Genomic DNA, 23630 nt, shown 5'->3' with positions numbered 1-23630 from the left:
TTAACTTGACATAATGTAACTTTCAAGCTAAATTTTTTGAAATTTTCAAAAATTAAATTTATATCCGCGTAATTAGGGGTGGCAACATGTACCCTACTCTCAGGTATTCAACCCGACCCCACTCAATCGGGTAGGATTGTCAACTCAATCTGCAGCGGATAGGATAGGGTGCGGGTAAAGTTCTCGTGCAGGTCGGATAGGGTGCGGGTTGTGCCTCAACCCTACTCGACCAACTCGCACCCTATATATGTATATGTTATATACTTATATAAAAATATGTTTTAAGTGGATGTTGAACCAAAGACCTATCACTAAATGCAAAAGATCTTTAGTCATTGGAAGAAGATCATTAATTAATAATTTATCTTTTTTTTTTTTTACATAAAAGTCAGTTCTATTTTAAATTATCATCAAATTATATAATAATGTTGCATCTTTTTTTGTAACTCGCAGATAAGATCGGGTACCCGCGGGTTAAGAGCGGGTAGAATTAGGGTTAAGATATTCTCAACCCGCGGGTAAAGTAGGTGTGAGTTTATATAAAAATCTCAACCCGCTAATAGAGTTAGGGTTGGCTCCAAACCCTACCTTACCCTATCCATTGCCACCCCTACGCATAATGTGCAACAAATTAATGTTATAAAATTTCTGTACATAATCTTTTAGATCATTAAAAATGATTGATGACTTATTTTATTTTATTTTTTGGTCATTGTCAAACAAAAAAAAAAACACAACCAAGTACTAAACAAGACCTAAAGATTTTTGTTTAATAAGAGCATCTAATTAAACCCAAGGTTGGATCCACTTTACAGCGTCACAATAATGACTAATTATTTTCTTAATACAATCTCAATGGAGGACCTTTCTGATTTTACCGATTAAATCTCCATGTTTATTATGAACTCGTTGTTGGGAATAATACACCATTTTTCCTTGAGAAAATATCTTTCATAGAGAAATAAAATAGACACAATCACAACACAAGAATTTAACGTGGAAACTCCAATTACTGTAGAAAAAACCACGGCCGTTGTCAAATGACAACCAGAGAATATCACTATGTGAAAATTGTTACAACACATAGACTTCTTTCTCTCTAACACCGGCACCCCAGTACACCCACACTCTCAAAGCAAATATTTAACTACACTTCACAACACTCTCTAATCAAAGAATATAGAGGAAAAGAAAAGTCAGATACAAGCTTTAAGTGTTTCCGACTAGTGCAAAAAGTATGGAGAACTTAGCCTCATGTTTATAGCCTAGGCCACCCACTCCATTTGCTATCCTAAGCAATGTGGGACTAATTCAACAAAATCCTAACACTCGTTAATATTAAAGAGACAAAAAATAATTAGAATTTGTCTTATTTAATATTTATTAATTATTGCAACAATTACTGGATGCTAAATAGATAAATTATGACTATTTGTAGTTAATTATTTTGTTACCAAATATTTCTGTTATAAACTATTTTAGAAATAGATTCTTTCAATTTTTTTAATACTTAAAAAAATAAAGTGTGATCTCTCACCATTAATTTTATAAATAAAATTAAAAATAAATATAAAAAAGTTAAAAATAAAATTAAATAATTGATACCATCCAATTTTTTTTAGCGGAGATGATCCACTCCCAAATACTTCCCAATTATTCCTAACAAAAAAGAAAGCTTTCATACAATTAGTTTCACACCAAACTTCACGTGCTCGCAAGCAAGAATAAGATCCCTTTGAAAAGTAAACAATTCAGTCTTTAGTATACCATTAATGAGAAATTTATTAGTGCATCCAGTCAGCCAACTCCCACTAGAATTTCACCCAATACAACTGTTGATACAAAAAATTCGACAAATAAATACACTTTGACCATGATTGAAAATGTCGATCACATTATATGTGATATGAGTCGAGGAATGGTATGTCGGACCTTTATCAAACATGTGAATCAATGCATTAACACATGAAAAAATAAAAAACATGGGTAAATACTTATGACCAAAGTAAAATAAAAAAAAAAAGTAAAGTGTTTAGTTTGAAGAATAAAGTCCTTCTTAATCAAGGCAAGATTCTGAGTTGTGAGAACTCAAAAAAAAAAAAAAAAAATAGATCGTGAAAAAAAAGTATTTAATAATTTATTATTGTAATATATAAATAGAAGAAATTTAAAAGAAATGAAAACTTCAATCTAAAATTTCATAATTACACTAAAGTTTTGCAAAATTTTAAGCAATTATATTATACGTACACTAAAATTACTAAAATTAGTTATTAATACAAAATATACATTGAAAATAAACTAAATAATACATGTATTTATACATAAATATATAGTGGCTAATTTTGGTAGTTAATTTTATTGTACAAATAAATAACATTTTTTATTCTAAACCACTAATGTCAAGAAGAACCGTGGAGTGCAAATACATGTGAGTGTCTGAAGTTAACTTTTAATTCATTTTTAATTTGTTTTCTTTTTTCAAACATTTTAATTTCTTTTAATCCCAAATTTACTTTCTTATTTATTTAAAGCTTCATTTATTTTCTTATATTTTTATTTATTATTATTTACATTATTTGATCCAATTTATATCAAATATTTCATACATGAATAATCATCATTCGACACATACACTTAGTAAATTTTGGGTCAATTAGTTTCTTCTTTTAAAAGGAGTCGTATCTGCACTGTGAATTAAAATCTTGACATAAGTTTGATTCGACACCTTGTCAAAATTATCAAAAATCAAGTAAAACAACAAACTAATATAATAAGATGACCCTTTGAAGAATATTAGTATCAAAATTAACCTTAATAGTATTCGATAGGTCCCAAATACTAAAAATAAGGGAGACATCAATTTATTTTGAACACTCAAATTTTGGGTAAATTTATAGGTTGGGTTAGTACAAAAGAATAGATTTTTTTTCGAGCACGTTTTGACTATCAATTGTTTCGATTATGATAGTAGTGTTTTAACTACAGAAGCAAAAACGGACAAACTGAAGTTGAAGAAAGATGGTATAAATAGCGTCAAAGTCGAAATGTAGTTATTGTCTTTCTTTGAGCATCAAAACTTGCTACTTGACCTTCAACATGAGTGGAGAACATGGGTGCAAATTTTGAGGAGCAAACTAAAAAAACGTGGGACTTAAATATTAAGAGAGACATGAGTGTCAAAACTTGAGGGTCAAGATTTTTCATGATCAAGACAAGGTCATGGCCGAAAAAAAGAAGAAGATAGTGGACAACATGCTCCATAGTAAGTCTCTCTCCATATTTTATAAATAGTAGAAATTCAGAAAAGTTTTGGGACTTCAATTAAAAACACTTTATAGTCACACAAAATTTTGTAAAAATTTTCAGTTTCGGTGACGTAACAGAAGGACATAAAGTGCAAATGCATGTGAGTGTTAAAAAGTCAATTACTTTATTTCAATTTGTTAGTGTTCCATTCATTTTTTCAGTTTTTTTTATTTCGTTGATTTTTTTTACATTTTAATTTTATGTTCAGTAATTTAAATTTTTCTCCATATGTTTATTCATTTACTTTACTCAACATAAATTTGTCATTATTAATTTCAACGCAAGTCATTTCGACATTTGCTAAGTGATTCTCAAGTCAAGTCTACTCTTTTTTATAGAAATCGTATCTGTTCCTTGATATTTGAGAGCTTGATACAAGCTCGATTCGATATCCTGTGAAACAATTACAAAAATCGAGTGAAACAAATTAGATGGCGGATAAGCATACACATCTTATCAATACTCCAAAAATCACCTTAATAGAAAATATCATTATTTCTATCCATTCAGATTCACCAAATCGCATCAGCAAACAAGAATTCATAATCATGGCATCATCGTTTACATTGATATACTACATGTCACTAACCGATATATTATCACTTCATTACATGTGGTTAAATTTTATTTTAACGCATAGTATCAATTAGCACGTCATTTATAAAAAATATTCGATAAACTAATGTGAGTCGTAGATATTAATTTTAGAAACTAAATTGAATAAATTGAAAATTCAAATAACTATTTAAAATACCAATATAAATATTAAGTCTTTTGTATTTATTTACATATTTGTGTATATAGATACTAATTAAAAGTAAACTTTAAAAAAGTAAGGCCAATGGGGAATTTTCTATCTTGGCCTTTCTACATTTGCAAGTTTCAACATTAAAATAAACAGAGCTTTAAAAATGAATAAAAAAATTATGGAGACAATGCTGGCTTAAAAGTTAAAACTAGCTACGTTTGGACGGTTTGGGTTGCAAAGTGAAAACCTTTGGGACATGTCTGTGGAGCTAGTCAAAAGGCTATCAAAAGAGATATTATATAGAGAAGTATAGTCACATCAAGAAGATTATAGTAATAACAAATTTTCAATGAAAAGTTGGCGGGAGAAGTCGTTCAACAATTTAAATAGAATTTAATCATATTTTTGAAAGAAAAAAAATTAGAAATAGTAACATATAACAACAAAAACCACTAAAAAAGTTTCAATGAAAACTGGATAATATGCTTAAAATCCAAAAATTGACATCAATGTATCAACAAAAATACAGCAGCGGAGTGGGTGCAAATTATTTTTTTATGATGGTCAGCGAGGGACAGGGGAGGGAGATCGGAGGCACTCGCCTCTCAAATTTTAAAATAATAATAATAATGAAATATTAAGTATATAAAATTATTATATATTATATAATTTTATTTTTTATTTAAAAAATATATTTAATATTTAATTTAATATAAATAAAAATTCAGTCTAAATATTAATAATTTTTAATATCTAAAAATAAGTGAAATAGTATAATAATTTTATTTAAATAAATTTAGTGACTAAGAAAAATTTTATATTAGAATATAAATTTAATATTATAAATTTGATGTTTCTAATCGTATTAAATTAAATAATTTGTGCACAATTTTTAAGTTATGTTAACTGTTAAGGGCTTGGTTCTGAAAACCGGACCGGACCGGCCGGTTCGACCGGATTAACCGGGAACCGGTCATTTGGCCGGTCCGGTTGATGTTGAAAACCAACCTGCAAAAAACCGGAGAAAAAACCGGTTAAACCGGCGATTAACCGGCGAACCGTATGAACCGGCCGGGTTTTTGGGCTTCCCGGTTCGCTACTATATATATTTAAAAAAAAAAAAAAGCAAACGAAACCAAAGAGCACCCTCTTCTCAGTTCTCTCTCACAATTCACAAACGAACTTAGGAAACCCTAGCAGAGCTGCAGCCACCTTCAAGTTCCAGAACGCGTGCCGGCCCCCGCCACTCTCGCCGCTGACAGTGACAGCCCTCTGGAAGGTCTGCTCGGCCCTCTCAAATGTTAAGCCAGTCGTCGTCGTCGGCCCTGAGTTGCTGATTTTTCTGTTTCGTTAAGTTTGGTTCGTTTATGGCTCTCACCGGCGCGCCTCAACTCAGTCGTGGACTTCTCTCATTGCCGTCGCTCACGCACGTTCGCTTCTCCTCGGCGTTTTTCTGCTTCGTCTCTGTTCTCTCTCTCTTTCTCGTAGCTTAGTCACTGTCATCGTTGGTAAGCCTCCATCCCTCTACTGCTTTTTCAGTTTCATTTTTGGGGGTTAATTACTATTTTTCTGGATTTAATTATGTTGATTGTTGATTTTTTTATGGGTTAATTAGTTGTTTTTTGAGTTAATTGTCTTCGTTGTTCATTGTTGTTAACAGGGATGGATTGTTGTTGTTTTGTTCTGTCTTCTGGGTTAATTATTATTAATTATTGGTAATTTTCTGAGTTATTTTTGTGCTATTTTCTTTAAATTCTGATTTAATTTACTCGTTGTTGGCTTGTTTCCGAGTAAAATTAGTTAAACTTAAAAAATTTTGTTATATTGATTCTGATTTCTGAGTTTTGTTAAGTTTTGTTATATTGATTCTGATTTTTGAGTTGTTGGTTGCTGATTTTTTTTCTAATTCTGAGTTGTTGATGGGACTTTGTTGGGAATGAATGTGTCAATACACACTTGAGATACTTGTGCTCTTCAACTGGATCTAGCTCTGATTTGATACTGGAAGAAGAGTTTTCAGTTGAAATCCCGGATGAGAAAACTGATAAGCTTGCTCGCTATGCCAATGTTGCGAAATACATAGCCTCAGCCATAGCCTGCAGACTAGAAAATTGTTGAAAAGCCTTGAAACTTCACTCTATTATTCTTTTGGAGATGTGGAATTCTATGTTATATGAACCTGTGTTAAGTTTGCTTAGTAGCATATATGACTTAATGTTAGTTTCCTTAACATTGTGCTTTATATGGGAATGTCTTAATTGGGTTGAAGAATACCAAATAATTGATCTTAGCTAATATTGAACACTTGTGTAAGTTTACTTGGTGCTGATTATGATCTTTGCTTTTTTTTTTTTTTTGGTTTTTGGATTCTTTGGCTTTGAATGGCTTTGGATGCTGAGAAGTTTTTGGATTCTAATAAATATACTGATTCTAATTTTTGAGTTGTTGGTTCCTGATTTTTTTAATTCTTCTAATTTTGAGTTGTTGGTGGTACTTTGCTGGGAATGAATGTGTCAATATGCAATTGAGATATTTGTGCTCTTCAACTGGATTTATCTCTGATTTGATATTGGAAGAAGAGTTTTCAATAGATGATCTTGTAATGAATGAATGATCTTGTTTTCAATTGAAGATAAGTGTGTGGTTTGTTTGTTACAGAAAGTACAAAAGGCTCTTTTGCAATTTGTCTGCTTTTTAGTTTTTATTTTTTATTTTGAATGCCATATAGAATATTTTGGATTCTGGATTCTGTAATTCTAGATTTTTGAATGTTATATTCAATTTTGTAATATGAGTTATCTTTATGATGGGAACAATGGAATACTTAATGATGATTATGATTACTAATGAGTAGTGTCTTTATTTAGTTGAAAATTTGTTTAATTTTTGAATGCTATATTCAATTTTTGATTATATATTGAATTTTTTTATAATTTTACTGTATATATAATTAAACCGGTTCGACCACGGTTCGACCCCGGTTGAATCATTAAACCATTAAACCAGTCACTTGATCGGTTCAATGACCGGTCCGGTTCTCGCAACCTTGTTAAGGGTTAACTAAGACAGAAAAGTCTTTAATATATCATTTGATTAATTGTTTAATTTGTTTGGTAATAACTCTTTTTGTTTTAATTGCTACAATTGAGAGATTTTTTCAGTTATGAATATTGTGAAAAATTCGAAAACAAAATAAAAAATGAATTTTTTGTTAATTGTTTTTTGATTTACATTGAAAAAAATTATTGAAAGATTTGACACAAATTCTATTATCGATAAATTTTATGATATAAAGAATTAATGTATATTATTTTATTAGGAATAAATACACATATTTTTTATATTTCAAAATATATTTTCTATCTGTATATTTTTATAATGTATTTTTTATTATATAATTTATTTATATAAATCTTATTTTAATATTATATATATTATTAATTTTTTATAATAATATTTTTAGATCTGTCGTCCTAGTAGATAGGTAAAAGAAAAGGGTGTATTTTTGTGTTTCACAAGTGTGTAATGCAATGTAAAATTGCTATATATATATATATATATATATATATATATATATATGTGAAAAAAGATGATAATTTTTTATACCATAAAAAAATATTGTCTACAATAAAATTATACAAAAAAAATGATAGAATCATAATTTATATGAATATTGAACTCACATGTAGTATATATTATTATTAGGGTAATTTATCCATTTAAATAAATACATAACCAATATTACCAGATTATACATTATACAAATTGAATACCGAAATGCATTTTTTTCCTAAACTATGTAAACTGCGACAGGGGTATCGCAGTTACAATATGAACGTAATCCGCTACAGGGGTGTCACGGATTACGTTGGCAATGAACCATCACATAAACCGCTACAGGGGTGTCGCGGTTTATGTGTTTGTGATACGTGCATAAACCGCTATAGGGGTGTAGCGGTTTATGCTTTAATGTGGACTTAGGTCATTTTTCATGGAGAATGCGTTTTTGGATGAAAGTTTAACTTCTGTATAGCGCAACATAGGTTACTAATTTGATTTAATTGAAATTAGCCTGTGTACTCATAGAATTATCAAGAAAATTTGAACCCAAAGAGAATCATTAGTACATAGAGAATCGATAAACAAATACAACTTCACTTAACAGTAAACACGACTAAAACAAAAGAAGAACACAAACAAGGAGAGAAATGTGTGGAAGGCAAAGCAGAAGGCAGTTGCCCAGATTTACGGGAATTAGGAAGAGTCATATGCGGAGTTGCTCCGGTGGATCCTTGGGATACAAGCAACGATGGACGGAAGCGTGGCTTTGTTGAAGACTTCTCCAGTGCGTGTTGGTGGTGAGGTTGACGAGTCCACGAAGTACTTTCATCGACTTTTCTGGATGTTCCCTCCATGCGTTGAGGCTTTTAAACATTGCAAGCCACTAGTCAGCATTGATGGAATGCATCTGTATGGGAAGTATGGCGGAACTTTGCTTCTGGCTATTGCGTAAGATAGGAACTCGAACATATTGCCAGTTGCGTTTGCACTTGTTGAGGGGGAGAATGCTAAGTCGTGGGCTTTTTTCTTATCCCACTTGCGTCAACATGTGACCCCACATGAACGAATTTTGGTGATTTCTGACAAACACAACGGCATTAAAGCTGCACTGGAGGCACCGAATAGTAGTTGGAAACCACCTAATGCATATCGAGTGTACTGCATTCGACACGTTGCAGCTAATTTTGCTCTTAGTTTCAAGCGTCAGGATGCGAGGCGGATGCTCGTGAATGCGGCATATGCGAAGACTGAGGCCGAGTTTGACTACTGGTTTGATATTATGGAGGCAGACGGTTCGGCCACATGACGACGAACATATCCGAGTGTGTTAACTCTGTACTGAAGGGGACACATAATCTTCCAGTAACTGCACTTGTGAAATCCACATATGGGAGATTAGCAGAATTTTTTGTCGTCCGAGGGCAGACAGCAGAGGAGCAGTTGGGATCAGGCCAATGGTTTTGCCAGGCCCTGGTCAAGGCGATAGAGTGCAACCTGAAAGATACGAGGTGCTTCACGTTTACTCTGTTCGATAGACATCAATTTGAGTATACCGTGGCTGAGACGACTCCTACCGGGAACTTCTCGCTCGGGACGTATCGGGTTTTTCTCAGAGATCGCACTTGTGACTGCGGGTACTTTCAAGCTCTCCATTACCCTTGCTGCCATGCGATTGCATGCTGTGCTCAGTCCTGGTTAGACTGGGCTACGTACGTCCATGAGGTTTATACCATGAGTAAGGTGTTCAGCGTATACCGGATGGGATTTTTTTTTCCCTATTCCAGAGGGTCTCTGGCCACCATACGTCGGTCCTACTATCATCCCTGATCCTAACATGGGACGTGCCAGAGAAGGGCGACCGAGGTCAACAAGAATCCGTAACACCATGGATGAGGCCGATATTGGTCGGCCGAAGAGATGTGGGCTATGCAGACAGACAGGACACACTCGCAGGACTTGCCCTCAGCGAGGATCCGCCCCCAGTGCCGAGGCATAGTTGTCTTTAGGTCGTTAGGATTAAGTTGCATTTTTCTCTCCTTGTTTGTGTTCTTCTTTTGTTTTAGTCGTGTTTACTGTTAAGTGAAGTTGTATTTGTTTATCGATTCTCTATGTACTAATGATTCTCTCTGGGTTCAAATTTTCTTGATAATTCTACGAGTACACAGGCTAATTTCAATTAAATCAAATCAGTAACCTATGTTGCGCTATATAGAAGTTAAACTTTTATCCAAAAACTCATTCTCCATGAAAAATGACCTAAATCCACACTAAAGCATTAATGTAGTGGTTTATGTACGTATCACAAACACACATAAAGCGCGACACCCCTGTAGCGGATTACGTTTATATTGTAATCTGCAATATCCCTGTCACGATTTACATAGTTTAGAGAAAAAATATATTTCAATATTTAATTTACATAATGTGTAATCTGGTAATATTGGTTATGTGTTTATTTAAATGGATAAATTGCCCTTATTATTATACCCCATAGCCTGCTCAAATATCTTGAAACAAGCTAAAGATAACAATGATGACGAGGGGTTATATATGCCCTACCATTACTTCTTGGAAAGCATGGCAGAATTCGTGCTTTAATATCAGGGAAACGGAGTTGTTTATTTGAGTTCTAAATTTTTAATTCGTGTAAAGTGAGTTTTAACAATCTAGTACAATAAATGTGGTATTCAGGGAGGTCTTTAACAATGTTTCTTGATGTCATTTCAGGTAGTTTTGTATGTAACTTTTTCGCACGGGTCCTTTCAAGAGTCCATTCCATATTATGGATTTGTGAATCAAAATGTGTACTTCTTCTATCTTTGATTTCTGAATATATTGGCCTATCTGTAACGGTACACAACACATATATTTTTTTATATAATATAAGAAATTCCACTCATGAATTTCAATTCTCCCTTCTTTTTCTTCTTTATATTTTGGTAAAAAACTTTTGTAAATTGTTTTGTCTTCTAGATCATGCTACGTTTCACATTTACATCGTGAATAACTATGGAAACATAATTTTTAATTAGTTTATATTAGTCTATGTTTTATTACAATTAAAATTATTTTTTACTTTTAATTTTTGAAAAATTTAAAATTTATAGTTAAAATTTAAAATTTAAAATGTAAAATAAAAATAACTTAAAAATATTAGTTGATATTAATGAATAAAAAATCGAGTCTTGCCTGAACTATTAAATTATTAACTCGGAGCAATTTGGGATTAGATGCTAATATATACTAACTATATTATGTTTATATTAAAATTAACTACTAAAATTAATTATTAGTATAAAATATATGTATACATATGACGAGATTAGCACAAAGGACGAAGGGGAGTTGGGGGTTAAACCTAGCATAGATCGGACGACTATGTATAAACTATTTATTTTAATGTTTTAGTTAAAAATATTAAATATATAAACCGGATCTAATCTAACAATGGTTAAACAGAATGGAATCAAGTAGAAAAGGACAATGATGCTCTATAAATTGTACTCTATGCGGTGCCTGCCAAGCAATTCAATTCCCACATAATACTACATTTGAAAAGCAAAACAGAAAACGCATGGCCACTTCCAGCTTTTACCTTCCCCTCATCATTGCTACATGGTTTCTTCTTCTGCCATTCTTGCCGGAAGTTGTTCACGGCACCGACACCAAAAAGGTAGGTTTGCTCCTCTTGCTGAATCCCTCCCCCCTCTTCCAGCGTTGAACTTTTTTCAACCTGTATGTTGCTTGATCAGTGCTATATTGTATACTTGGGAGCACATTCTCATGGTCCCAGCCCTACATCTGTTGACCTTGATGTCGCTACAAATTCTCACTTCGATTTATTAGCTTCAGTCTTGGGAAGGTATGGTTTATATTTATATTTAGCTTAAATATGGGGTGGTTATCATTATTATGATAATTATATAATTTTTTTAAATATTATTTAAGATGATATTTTTATTATTTTATAAATTTTTTATTTTATTTTTTAAATTAACACTATGTTTAGATCAAAGAAAATTGGGAGAAAAGAAGATGTAAAGAAGAAAAATAAATAAAAAAATAATTTTTTTTTATTGGATGAAAAGAGAAAGTTGGTGAAAGAGAAAAAGAAGTGACGTAGAGTCTATATTTAAATTTTTTCCTCAATCATGTAAAGAAAACTGACGAAAAGTTAACAAATTATAAATTTATTCTTTATGTAACATAGAAAAAGTAATAATAAATTATAATTTATATATAATATAGATAATGATATTAATATAATTGTATTTTATTATAATTTTTTTATTTTTTTTATCTAAACAAAAAAAAAATTTTCTATTTTTTTCATCAATTTTTTCTTTATCTAAATAATACAGAAAAAATCTATTTTTTTTTTTGTCTTGGGAGTTATTTAAAACGGTGATTTGGACCTGAACGTGAGATCTAAACTCCTTTTGAGTCAACGTTCGACTCGTGTTGGTACTGAGGTACCGTCATGAGGAGCTGGGGTAATACCAGCAAAAAACTTAAATCTAGTAAGAGCTTTAAGCGGATTTTGATTTGATTGGATTTTGAATATACCTAAAGGTGTTAGTGTATATTTATAGTAAAATAGATAATCAACTTTTAGAATAGTTCCACTTTTAAGATTGATAAATGAGACTGAACTCATATCGCTGTGTCCAAACTCTATGAGGTCAAATAAGAGTAGATCAATTATTCATTTTGGGTTTACCTAAGTTGTACACCAGTACATAAATATCTTCTATTTTTTTGTTTTTATTTTTTTTTCTATTTTATATCCAAATAATATCAAAAAGTGTTTTCAATTATTAAAAAATATTATTTTAATTCCAATAATACATTTTTTAAGTATTTATTATAAAAATATTATTAATATATCAAAATTAATTATTAATATATTTATATATAAATATATATATAATTTAATTTATTTTTAATATATATTTTATATTGATAACTAATTTTGATGTACATATAATATAATCTTATTTATTATAAGTTTATAACTATACTCATAATAGCCAATGAGTTATAACTCAAATGTCATAGTCTCCCCATATTCATTTAAGAAGTTGCGGATTCGAGTTTCCTATCTTTGGTTAAAAAAAAAAAAAAACTATACTCATATAATAGCATGCGCTTTATCTTTGGTCATGTATGATTGGATATACGTTAGAAAGATGAAACTTTACTAAACACATCTTTTGAGTTAACTACCTTTAATCTAAATTAAAGGTTGATATGCAAGTGAACATTTATATGAGACTAACGGAAGTAGTACCGGCAGGCGGTTTAGTAAATTTAAGTTTAAAATTTATATATATAATCCATTAAATTCTATGGAAAAGCTAAAACATGAAACGGAAAACACAAACAATTGATTATTATGTAAAAAATAATATGAGTTTATCTATTTTATATTCTAAGAACACAGGTCAAGATTATAATTAAATTTTTAAAATATAAAAATTTAATTTTTAATACATTTATTTTATATTTATTAAAAAATAATTAAAATATTTTATTAATGCTAAATTTATCATGTGCCTTTAGAATATATATTAACTAAATTAAAAAAAAATTAAGTAACTTTAACCATTTTTTATATATTTTTTAATTTAAACCAATACTAATGAACTCTTTATTTGAATATATTAGAAATATAATATTTTTTTAAAATGTGACAGCCATGAGAAAGCAAAAGAGGCCATTATATACTCGTATAATAAACACATAAATGGCTTTGCTGCCCTGCTTGAAGAGGAAGAAGCAGCACATATTGCAAGTGAGAATAATGCTTCTATATACTCCCAATCATATGTCGTTTAATTTTGGTTCGCTGAAGCTAGTCATCTAAATTTGTATGTTTGGAATACCGGGCCAGAAAAACCAAATGTGGTGTCTGTATTCTTGACAAGAAAGCACAAATTGCACACAACTCGATCGTGGGAATTTCTTGGACTAAACAGAAATGATGGCAACTTGGCATGGAGGAAGGGAAGATTTGGTGAAAATACAATCATTGCTAACATTGACACAGGTAATTAAGCTTTTCTAATCTATCTACATCTACTGCATCCTCTGCATATTATTATAATCCAATCCGTACGGATTAATTTACATTATTATATTTTCCGAGAACAAGATTCCCCGTGACTATGGGCCATGATATATAGAATCAATTTTAAGAACAATGATGATGTTTTTAATGTTTTATCATTTTTCTAGACTTCTTTTTGTTATAATTTTTTAATATAAAAGATAAATTTTTATGTCCTTTAGCAAATATTTTTTAAGAAAAAAATTTAAGGGTAAGCATAATTTATTATTTTTAGTTAGTATTTTTAGTTATTAATCTAATTTTTTTAGTCTAACAATCTAATAATAAATTTTTAAATTTTAATCCACATTTTTAAATATTATCGACTAACTGCTAACTAAAAATAATAAATTCTATTTTTGTTTACATTCCTATTTTTTGATACCAAAATAAAAAATATATAAAAACATTAATACTTATATAATTCATCTAATATTTATATATAGCTCAAGCGGCAGCATACATGTGCTTGCTTATTTCCTTGCTGGGTTAAAGCCAAAAGAAAGGACGCCCTGTCATAGTAGTAGTAGTAGTCGTCATAGACTAGTATAGTAACAATAATAAACTGTGTTATTGTTGAAAGAGTTAATGTGTCATAATATATGTATTGCCAAAAGATGATTAGTTGAAGCTAAGTTATATATATATTGATTTCGAGTTAGAAACTTGGATATAAGAAAATTAATAGTGGTACACTTTTTTTTTCTAATATAATCTCTATGATATATGACTTAGGAATATTAAGAATTTAAATGATGTAATACCTTATCACACAGAACTTTATTTTTAGGTCATAAATTAAAAGTGGTAAGATATTACTATATTTAAAAATAAAATATATACATATAGTATTTAAAAGAAAATGATTTAGCTAAGAGTCCGTGAAAAAAGCGACAGAACAAAAATGCAACATTCTTAAAAACGTTAAAGATCGCAAGTGTCGGTGAGCAAAAACGGTCGGTGAACAAGAATGAACGAGACAAAGAAATATATATATAAGAATTCTAAAGGAGATACATATCAAGTCTCAAGTCTCGACCTGCCAAGTAGAGGCTGACTAGAGTATATATATATATCCCCAAAAGTAAATATAAACATAAATCATGTTTATCTAAAATAACCTTTAAGAGAAAAATACAAGAAAAATACAAAAGTGGAAAACACATATAAAATCTAAGTGCAGAAAATAAATCTCAAAGGAAATCTTCGCTTCCCAAAAGCAGATCTTGTACGCTCATTGAGGTCCGTCACGTCCGATACCTATAAAGTAGAAATTCTCGAAACGAGTGAGAACATCATCCTTTACAGGATTTTTAGTAGGGTAAAATTTTCAAATAGAAATGATGTAAAGACTACACGAACACACTAGACAATCCTAAACTCCGATCATTCAAGGTTAAGCCTTGAGTCTTTTCTAATCTAAATGGGATAAACAAACTAAGTCTCAGCCCTTATTAATAGTCTCTAATCTCGATTCTCCCTAACACTAAGCTATTAATTCTCTCAATATCATTATTATTTATTTCAGTATTAAACCCTTTCGGTTCTATAGTCTCTACAATTATTATCAACAACATTCAATCCCCAAAGATATCAATTATCATCACTAGTCATACTAGTGCTCTCATAAATTTCAATTCTCCCCGATACAAATCACCATCTCTCTCTATATTAATTCTTATCAGATCTCAACTCAAAGCAAATGGGATGAGTCACTACCATTGCATCTACCCGGGAAGCTCACATATCAATTAATACTCATTCAACATCCTTCAATCACTCAATCATTCACATTTTATTAAAAAAAAATAGCCCTCAGCGTCACCATTGCCAGCATGAAGGACCTCTCAATTATGCAAATACATACAAGACAGTACAAAGAATACACAGATAGAGATAACAGATAATGCAATTAGATCAAGTAGCATATAAATATAATTGATCAACTAAGCAAGCCAAAAACCAAAAGCACACCCAAATAAATCATACAAATGCAAATGATGCATGTTTGTCCTATGGCCAATGAGCTCATCTGTCGGTTATACAGCCAATCCCGACACCTTCGGTAGCTAACTCAGATATAGAACACCACAACACGGAATATGTATTACTCGTCTACCCATGCTGGTGTTTCACCACAACCCGGAGTAGACATTACTTATCCACTCAGGCAGGTGCCTCAACCATAACCCGGATAGGGATTAGTCATCTATCCTCAGGCCATGATTCAGATAGGAATTACTCATCTATCCTTAAAATTATAACTCGGATAGGGATTACTCATCTATCCTCAAAATCACAACTCGGATAGAAATTACTCATCTATCCTCCAAACCATCACTCACCATTTCAAATGTCCTTAACTATACACCTGATCACCGTCACCATCATCTCATTCAATATTATCAACGCCTCATTAATCCAATTACTCACTTTGCAAATCTCCCTCAATGTCAATCTACTCCCTCTATATGTTCGCTCTTATTCTAAAGCCTAAAAATTAGCCATCGAACCTTAAATAGGAATTACAGAGGTGAAAAAGCAGAATGAATAGACATGTTGAAAAACAGGGTAATCGTGCGTACGCATGAATCCCTTTTTGCGAGTACGCGCACGAAAAAGATATATTTCTAAAAGGCAAGTTGTGCGTACGCATGGGTCATGAATACGCATGACTTTACTTTTGTGCATACGCATGGTATGCGTACAATACTCGCACAACGCTCTTTTACTCTGTAACACGCATCATACGTACACATGGGTCATGTGTACGCATGATTCAATTTTCTGCAACTTCTGCAGAATTCAATTTTTAACCTTAAACTTCAAACACGCATAACTTTTTCGTTAAAATTTATTTTTCGTCCGTTTTTTGAATGTTGTAAACTACTCGATCCAAGTTTCATTTAAGAGAAGTTCTACAAAATTTGAGGGTTTAAGAGTCAAGTTAAAACCCATCAAAGTTGGTTAACAAACAAATTTTCACCCAAAATTTTGCCAAGTCCACTAATTTCAAAACTCCCACTCAATTTCAATTCAACCACACCAATTCAATACAAAACACTCCTATGCATTGTCAAACACTCCTCAATTACCTCTCAATCGTTCCAACACTTAAGTTATTCAATTCATTCAAATATTTCCATTTATAATTCCATGATTAATCCTTAATCAACCCAATTTACTATTATTCGGCAAAATATTCAATTAGCAATTCAACATATATTTATCAATTCCTTATCCTTCCTAACCATTTGTTACACCAAATCAACAATTCCAACTTCAACCTTTATCACGCACATACTCAACATCCATAATTTATAACCACATTGTCATCAATCATTCTATTCAATAATTCACACCGCTTACCTTCACTTACCTTATAGAAAATTTTCTCACCCTATCATAGTCTCAGACCCAACATCTACATCAATTATCAACATAATTAATAATATCACAAGTCATGTCTCATTCATTCATATAAACATTAATATTACTCATTCACCACTCAATTCACAATATCGCAACCAATTGAATCAAGCATACATTCATTCAACTAATCACAACATATTCCAATTTCAATCCAATCCTATCTTCGGGACAATTAATCTGCGCATTCACATAACTTTACATAATGCCTACCCGAAACTCAAATCCGTACCTTAATGACGGCGGTTTCCAAACTTTTGATTTTCTTTCCTTTCCGACCAAACCAAACTCGTCCAACACCAATCGAGTCTCAATCAACAACTCCAAGATCGATCCAAGTTTTTGAAATGCACCAAATCACCCAACAACTCTAATATTACCAATTTCACACACACACACAAACATTAACCTAGGGTTTATAGAATTAGAAAATGAAAAGGGGATAAAGTTTCGTTACCTTAATCCATTGCTCACGGGGATGAAACTCGGTAATAGCTCATACTAGAGCACCACTAAATAATCATCAAAATTACAACATCTGTCAATACACAAAAGCTAAATTCACGAAAATGAGGAAAAGGGAGAACTAGGCACGAAATTCAGAATTTCTTACCATTTTGTTTAGATAGAATCAAAGAGAATTTTGAGACGAATGCATGGCCATAAACAACTCGTCAATCAGAATTCCAAATCAAAAGTTATGAGCAAATGAAATTGAAAGTAAATAGTGTCACTAGTTTTTTTTTGCTCTCTTCTCTCTTCGTGAGCGTTCCTCACTCTCTCAATGTAGAGTGAATGGTGTTTTTTGTGTTAAGGTGGAGTATTTATATAGTAGATTTAGGTCCATTTAGATCCAGTTTACTCGTTTTAGTCTGTTAGTTTAATTTTGGACCATAACCTTTAAAATTAATGTTTTAAATTAGATTATAAATATTTTTATTTTTTTAAATTATAAAATTTAATTTTTTAATTCTTTAATTTATAATTAATTTATTAATTAATTATTTATTAATCAACCGAATTTTACCATTAACATATTTCAATAATAATCACTACTTAACTATATAATTAACAATTTATTATTAACTACTAAAAGATAGTATTAAAATAATTTGTTTTATTTATTAGTTAAAAATCACTATTTTAATTTCCATTGTGTCATTGTACGATTGTTCTTAAATTCTATGGCATTATCATTGCATGTATGGGAACATCACGATAAAATTTAGAGTCTTAGAATCAAAATATAAAAATATATATCGAAATTCACTAATAGTGTCTCTAGTGTAACTGTTTCACCTTGAGCAGGAGTTTGGCCAGAATTGAGGAGTTTCAGTGACAGGGGATATGGCCCCGTCCCATCAAAATGGCGCGGGGGTAACGTTTGTCAAATACCCAAAAACAAGAGAAACCCTTGCAACAGGTTAGTGCCCTACGTGCTTTCTTAATTAATTGAAGCTTAGCTTAATTATTACCAAGATCTTATGTAATTTATGCTCAATGTAACGAAATAAACGTGGATTGTATAAACAGGAAGTTAATAGGAGCAAGATTTTACAATACTGCCTTCGAGGTCTACAACGGCAAGTTAAACCCATTGCTACGCACAGCGCGCGACTTTGTGGGTCATGGGACCCACACTCTATCAACGGCTGCCGGCAATTTCGTGCCAGGTGCCAACGTCTTTGGAGTTGGCAATGGAACCGCCAAAGGTGGCTCCCCAAGAGCCAGAGTTGCATCCTACAAGGTTTGTTGGTCGCTAACTGACTCAGCCAGTTGCTATGGCGCCGATGTGCTGGCCGCAATAGACCAGGCCATAAGCGACGGTGTTGACATCATCTCACTCTCCGCTGGTGGCCAGTACTTAGTCCACCCCGAAGATATCTTCACTGATGAAGTCTCCATTGGTGCCTTCCATGCAGTTTCTAGAAACGTTGTGTTCGTTGCTTCTGCAGGGAATGATGGACCCACACCAGGAAGCGTTCTTAACGTGGCTCCTTGGGTATTCACAATTGCTGCTAGCACCATTGATAGGGACTTTACTAGTACCATCACTCTCGCTAACGGTCAACAAATCAAGGTATTTATTTATAGAGTAATTATCCAAATCAGTCCTCAAGGATTTTAGAATCGGACATTTTAGTCCCAAGAAAAATTAATACACAGATCAGTCTCCAAGGTTTTACTCCGGCAGATAAATCAATCCCCAGTTCATTTTTCGGTAGAGTAATTACCCAGATCAGTCCCCAAAGATTTTAAAAACGGACATTTTAGTCCCCAAGAAAAACTAATGTACAAATCAATCCCCAACGTTTCTCTCTGTTAGACATAATAGTCCCCCGTCCAAAAATAAAATAAAATAAAATAATTATTATTATTAATTGCACAATAATATTGTACTATATTTTTTGTATTTTTTAGACAAAAATAATGATAAATTTATTCATTAAATTCTTATATAATATATATATATATATAGTCACTCAATAATAATAATAATAATAATAATAATAATAATAATAATAATAATAATAATAAAATTATTAGATATTATTTTACAAGAAATTCAAAGTTAAAATCATTTGATATTTTTGTATTTAATATAATCAAAAGATGTCTTATATAAAAAAAATTATATATGTTTATATTAAAAAATATGTATTAAAACAAAATATTTTAATTTGAATTTATATTAAATACATATTTTTTAATACAAATATTTTTTAAAATAGTACATCTTTTGATTATATTAAATACAAAAATATCAAATGGTTTTAACCTTAAATTTCTTATAAAATAATCTCTAATAATTTTATTGATTATTATTATTATTATTATTATTATTGAGTGACTATATATATATATATATATAAAAGAATCTAATGAATAAATTTATCATTATTTTTATGTAGAAAATACAAAAAATCATGGTATAATATTATTATGTAATTAATAATAATAATAATAAATAAAATTATTAGAGATTATTTTAAAAAAAATCAAGGTTAAAATTATTTGATATTTTTGTATTTAATATAATCAAAAGATGTACTATTTTAAAAAATATGTTTGTATTAAAAAAATATGTATTTAATATAAATTCAAATTAAAATATTTTGTTTTAATACATATTTTTTAATATAAATATATATAATTTTTTTTACCTAGGACATCTTTTGATTATATTAAATATAAAAATATCAAATGATTTTAACTTTGAATTTCTTGTAAAATAATCTCTAATCATTTTATTATTATTATTATTATTATTATTATTATTGAGTGACTAATATATATATATATATATATATATATATATATATATATATATATAAATTTAATGAATAAATTTATTATTATTTTTGTCTAAAAAATACAAAAAATATAGTACAATATTATTGTGCAATTAATAATAATAATTATTTTATTTTATTTATTTTTGGATGGGGGACTATTATGTCTAACAGAGAGAAATGTTGGGAATTGATTTGTACATTAGTTTTTCTTGGGGACTAAAATGTCCGTTTTTAAAATCTTTAGAGACTGATCTGGGTAATTACTCTGCCGGAAAATGAACTGGGGACTGATTTGTCTGCCGGAGTAAAACCTTGGGGACTGATTTGTCTGCCGAAGTAAAACCTTGGGACTGATCCGTGTATTAATTTTTCTTGGAGATTAAAATGTCCGATTCTAAAATCCTAGGGACTGATTTGGGTAATTACTCTTATTTATAATAGTAACACAAGAGTTGTATATAAATTATTTGAGTTAATAAATTACGGTTTAATTTTTTTCTACCTAGGGTGCGAGTCTTTTCGTAAACTTGCCACAAAACCAGGCTTTTCCTCTGATTGATTCTACAGCTGGTAAATTTGCTAATGCGTCAAACCGAGATGCGTAAGTACAACTGTACAATTAGCACTTTCTTGTTATTGAACGAATTCTTATCGTTTTTAATTTGTTCATTGTTGTGTTGCTTTGTGGCAGTCAATTTTGTAGGCCAGGAACACTGGACCCAGCGAAAATAACGGGGAAGATAGTGTCATGCTTTAGAGAAGGTAAAATAAAATCGGTTGCAGAGGGGCAAGAAGCGAAGAATGCAGGTGCAAAAGGAATGTTCTTGCGCAATCAACAGCAAAATGGGAATACTCTTCTTGCCGAGCCTCATGTTTTGTCAACAGTTGGCGATCATGATGTACATAAAGGCGGCTCTCCCTCTTCTCAACCAACTACAAATCCTACTTACTTTACAACTGCCACGTAAGTGTCAATACCAATCAAAGTAATATCCATATCACAGATCCTCATGTATGTTAACTATGCTTATATTGCAGGGCTCCTGCAGCGAGCTCGTCTAATGAGACACTAACGTTCTCATCAGCGACAACAGTTTATGGAATAAAGCCAGCTCCAGTTATGGCTTCCTTCTCCTCCAGGGGACCCAATAAGATTCAACCATCAATACTCAAGGTTGTCTTAAGATACTCACTTCATTTGATTCGTTATTAACTGTATATAGTATGGTCCCCTGAATCCTTGATATTGTGGTGGTTTTCATCAGCCGGATGTGACTGCGCCTGGAGTGAACATACTTGCATCATATTCATTATTCGCAAGTGCATCAGACCTTCTATCTGATAATCGTCGTGGGTTTAGGTTTAATGTGCTTCAAGGAACTTCAATGTCTTGTCCTCATGCCGCTGGTATAGCTGGACTTCTCCGAACCCTTCATCCTACTTGGAGTCCAGCAGCTATCAAATCTGCCATCATGACTACTGGTAATTTCCCTTATCCTTCATTCAATTTATTTTGTACACTTATCTTTGAATTTAAATATGTTTTCAACTTTTTCGTTTTTTATGTGTGTCTTATTTCAATTATTAAACTTTAACATATCATTTCACATTAATCCTTCCTGTCCCCGATAATTAACCAAGCCATTCAAACCTTGTTAACCATTAGGGCCATTAACATATACAAAACATTTATACACATACCCAATGTTTTAAACTCTATTATAATTATCCCAGAGTTATATATAAACTATTGGGAGTTACTTTGGTTCTTTATATTTTTTTTTTTTTGAATTATTAACTACTACTAAATCACATTTTTCAGAAATCAATAAAAAAATCCAAATAATTTTAGAATTTGAGTTAATAGACACATGGTAATTATTAAGGACAAATAATTAATGAATACCACCAATATTCTGAATTATTGTATAGGCAGGGAAGAAATTCTCCAAAATATTCAAAAGAAATATGGTGATAAGAGGTCAACTGATATATAAGAAGACTGATAAAGTAATTAGAGGTTGTTAGAAGTAGTTGGAATCAGTTGCAGCTAGCATTAGTGGCTGGCTGTTATTGTTAGTAACTAAAGATCACAACTTGATGAACAAGTCACAATAGCTTACATATATGTAATGATGTACATCACTCTCTACTCTCTACAATTAATTAAGACAATAATGATCATCAAGTTATCTTTCTAAATCTCTGTGTTCTCTCTCTGTTCTATTCACAAGTCTTCACAACCTACAGCCATTGATACCATTTTCAAAAATATAAGGTGGTTAGCTTATCATATGATATTTTTTGCACTGAAAAATTGTGTCAAAATTTATGCATGTCATATTATAAGTATTTTTTGTTTTAAGAAAATTACCTATTGTTATGTGTCTCCTTCAGCAACTACACAGGACAACACAAACAAGCCAATTCAAGATGCATTTAAGAACAAGCTAGCGACTCCCTTTGATTATGGATCAGGGCATGTTCAACCCAATCTTGCAATAGAGCCGGGACTTGTTTATGATCTGCACCTTAACGATTATTTGAACTTCTTATGTGCTTCTGGATACAATCAAGAAGCCATTTCAGCTCTTAATTTCAACAGGACTTTCACTTGCAAAGGAACTCACAGCATTAATGACTTAAACTACCCTTCAATCACGTTGCCAAATCTTAAGTTGAGTCCGATAACAGTTACTCGTACACTCACCAATGTTGGTCCCCCAGGCACATATATTGCAACTGCCAAATTAGATGGATGCAAAATTACTATTGTGCCCAACTCATTAACTTTCACAAAGATATATGAGAAGAAAACATTTCGAATTACTATACAAGCTTCAAGTGTGATAAAGCTTTATAAGTATCAATTTGGAGAATTGCTGTGGACAGATGGAAAACACAGAGTTAGGAGTCCCATTACAGTCCAACGCCGAAGGTGATGACAACTCTTCTGAATTTGGGTGTTAGAATATGTGAAATAATTATTGGTAGATGCGAGCTTGATATCTGATTATCTGTTTGTCATGTATTTATTTTTCCGCTTCAAGAATTGTGTGTTGGTGTATGCAGTAAAAATTGTTGTACGTACTATTATCTAATTATTAATCTAAAAGCTTAGATTAAGTTTCAGTATCCAAACATTATGCTCGAAAAATTTTGATAAGGTGAAAAAGGC

At 31.2% G+C, this 23630-nt stretch overlaps 2 protein-coding genes and 1 long non-coding RNA gene across 3 annotated transcripts; all 3 read left to right on the top strand.

The window, feature by feature from the left end:
• Positions 1-5197: 5197 nt before the first annotated feature.
• LOC148569453 (uncharacterized) lies at positions 5198-6494 on the top strand. The gene is made up of 2 exons (XR_015880617.1): positions 5198-5565; positions 5718-6494. It is a non-coding gene; the product is annotated as an uncharacterized LOC148569453 (long non-coding RNA).
• A 2426-nt stretch (positions 6495-8920) lies between these two features.
• Positions 8921-9614, top strand: LOC148569452 (uncharacterized). The gene is made up of 2 exons (XM_088485054.1): positions 8921-9353; positions 9403-9614. Exons 1-2 carry the CDS (start codon positions 8921-8923, stop codon positions 9612-9614), a joined length of 645 nt encoding a protein of 214 aa, XP_088341180.1.
• A 1519-nt stretch (positions 9615-11133) lies between these two features.
• LOC107635239 (subtilisin-like protease Glyma18g48580) lies at positions 11134-23593 on the top strand. The gene is made up of 11 exons (XM_016338646.3): positions 11134-11291; positions 11371-11480; positions 13315-13412; positions 13512-13667; positions 18465-18579; positions 18690-19236; positions 20959-21053; positions 21144-21416; positions 21491-21626; positions 21718-21934; positions 22850-23593. The coding sequence occupies exons 1-11, from the start codon at positions 11193-11195 to the stop codon at positions 23392-23394; spliced, it is 2391 nt and encodes a 796-aa protein (XP_016194132.1). The 5' UTR covers positions 11134-11192; the 3' UTR covers positions 23395-23593.
• Positions 23594-23630: the final 37 nt, after the last annotated feature.

Source organism: Arachis ipaensis, chromosome B4 (genome assembly GCF_059453495.1).
Source record: "Arachis ipaensis isolate K30076 ecotype BB chromosome B4, ASM5945349v1, whole genome shotgun sequence".
Classification (NCBI taxonomy): Eukaryota; Viridiplantae; Streptophyta; class Magnoliopsida; order Fabales; family Fabaceae; genus Arachis; species Arachis ipaensis.
This window is presented reverse-complemented; position numbering and strand designations above follow the sequence as displayed.

Excerpts from the sequence above, each read along its gene's own strand:
- LOC148569452 (XM_088485054.1), top strand. The coding sequence starts at position 8,921 with ATGACGACGAACATATCCGAGTGTGTTAACTCTGTACTGAAGGGGACA. Across the intron at positions 9,354-9,402 it reads CCATGAGGTTTATACCATGA|AGGGTCTCTGGCCACCATAC; the intron begins GTAAGGTGTTCA and ends TCCCTATTCCAG.
- LOC107635239 (XM_016338646.3), top strand. The coding sequence starts at position 11,193 with ATGGCCACTTCCAGCTTTTACCTTCCCCTCATCATTGCTACATGGTTT. Across the intron at positions 13,413-13,511 it reads AGAAGCAGCACATATTGCAA|AAAAACCAAATGTGGTGTCT; the intron begins GTGAGAATAATG and ends ATACCGGGCCAG. Across the intron at positions 21,627-21,717 it reads TTCAACCATCAATACTCAAG|CCGGATGTGACTGCGCCTGG; the intron begins GTTGTCTTAAGA and ends GGTTTTCATCAG.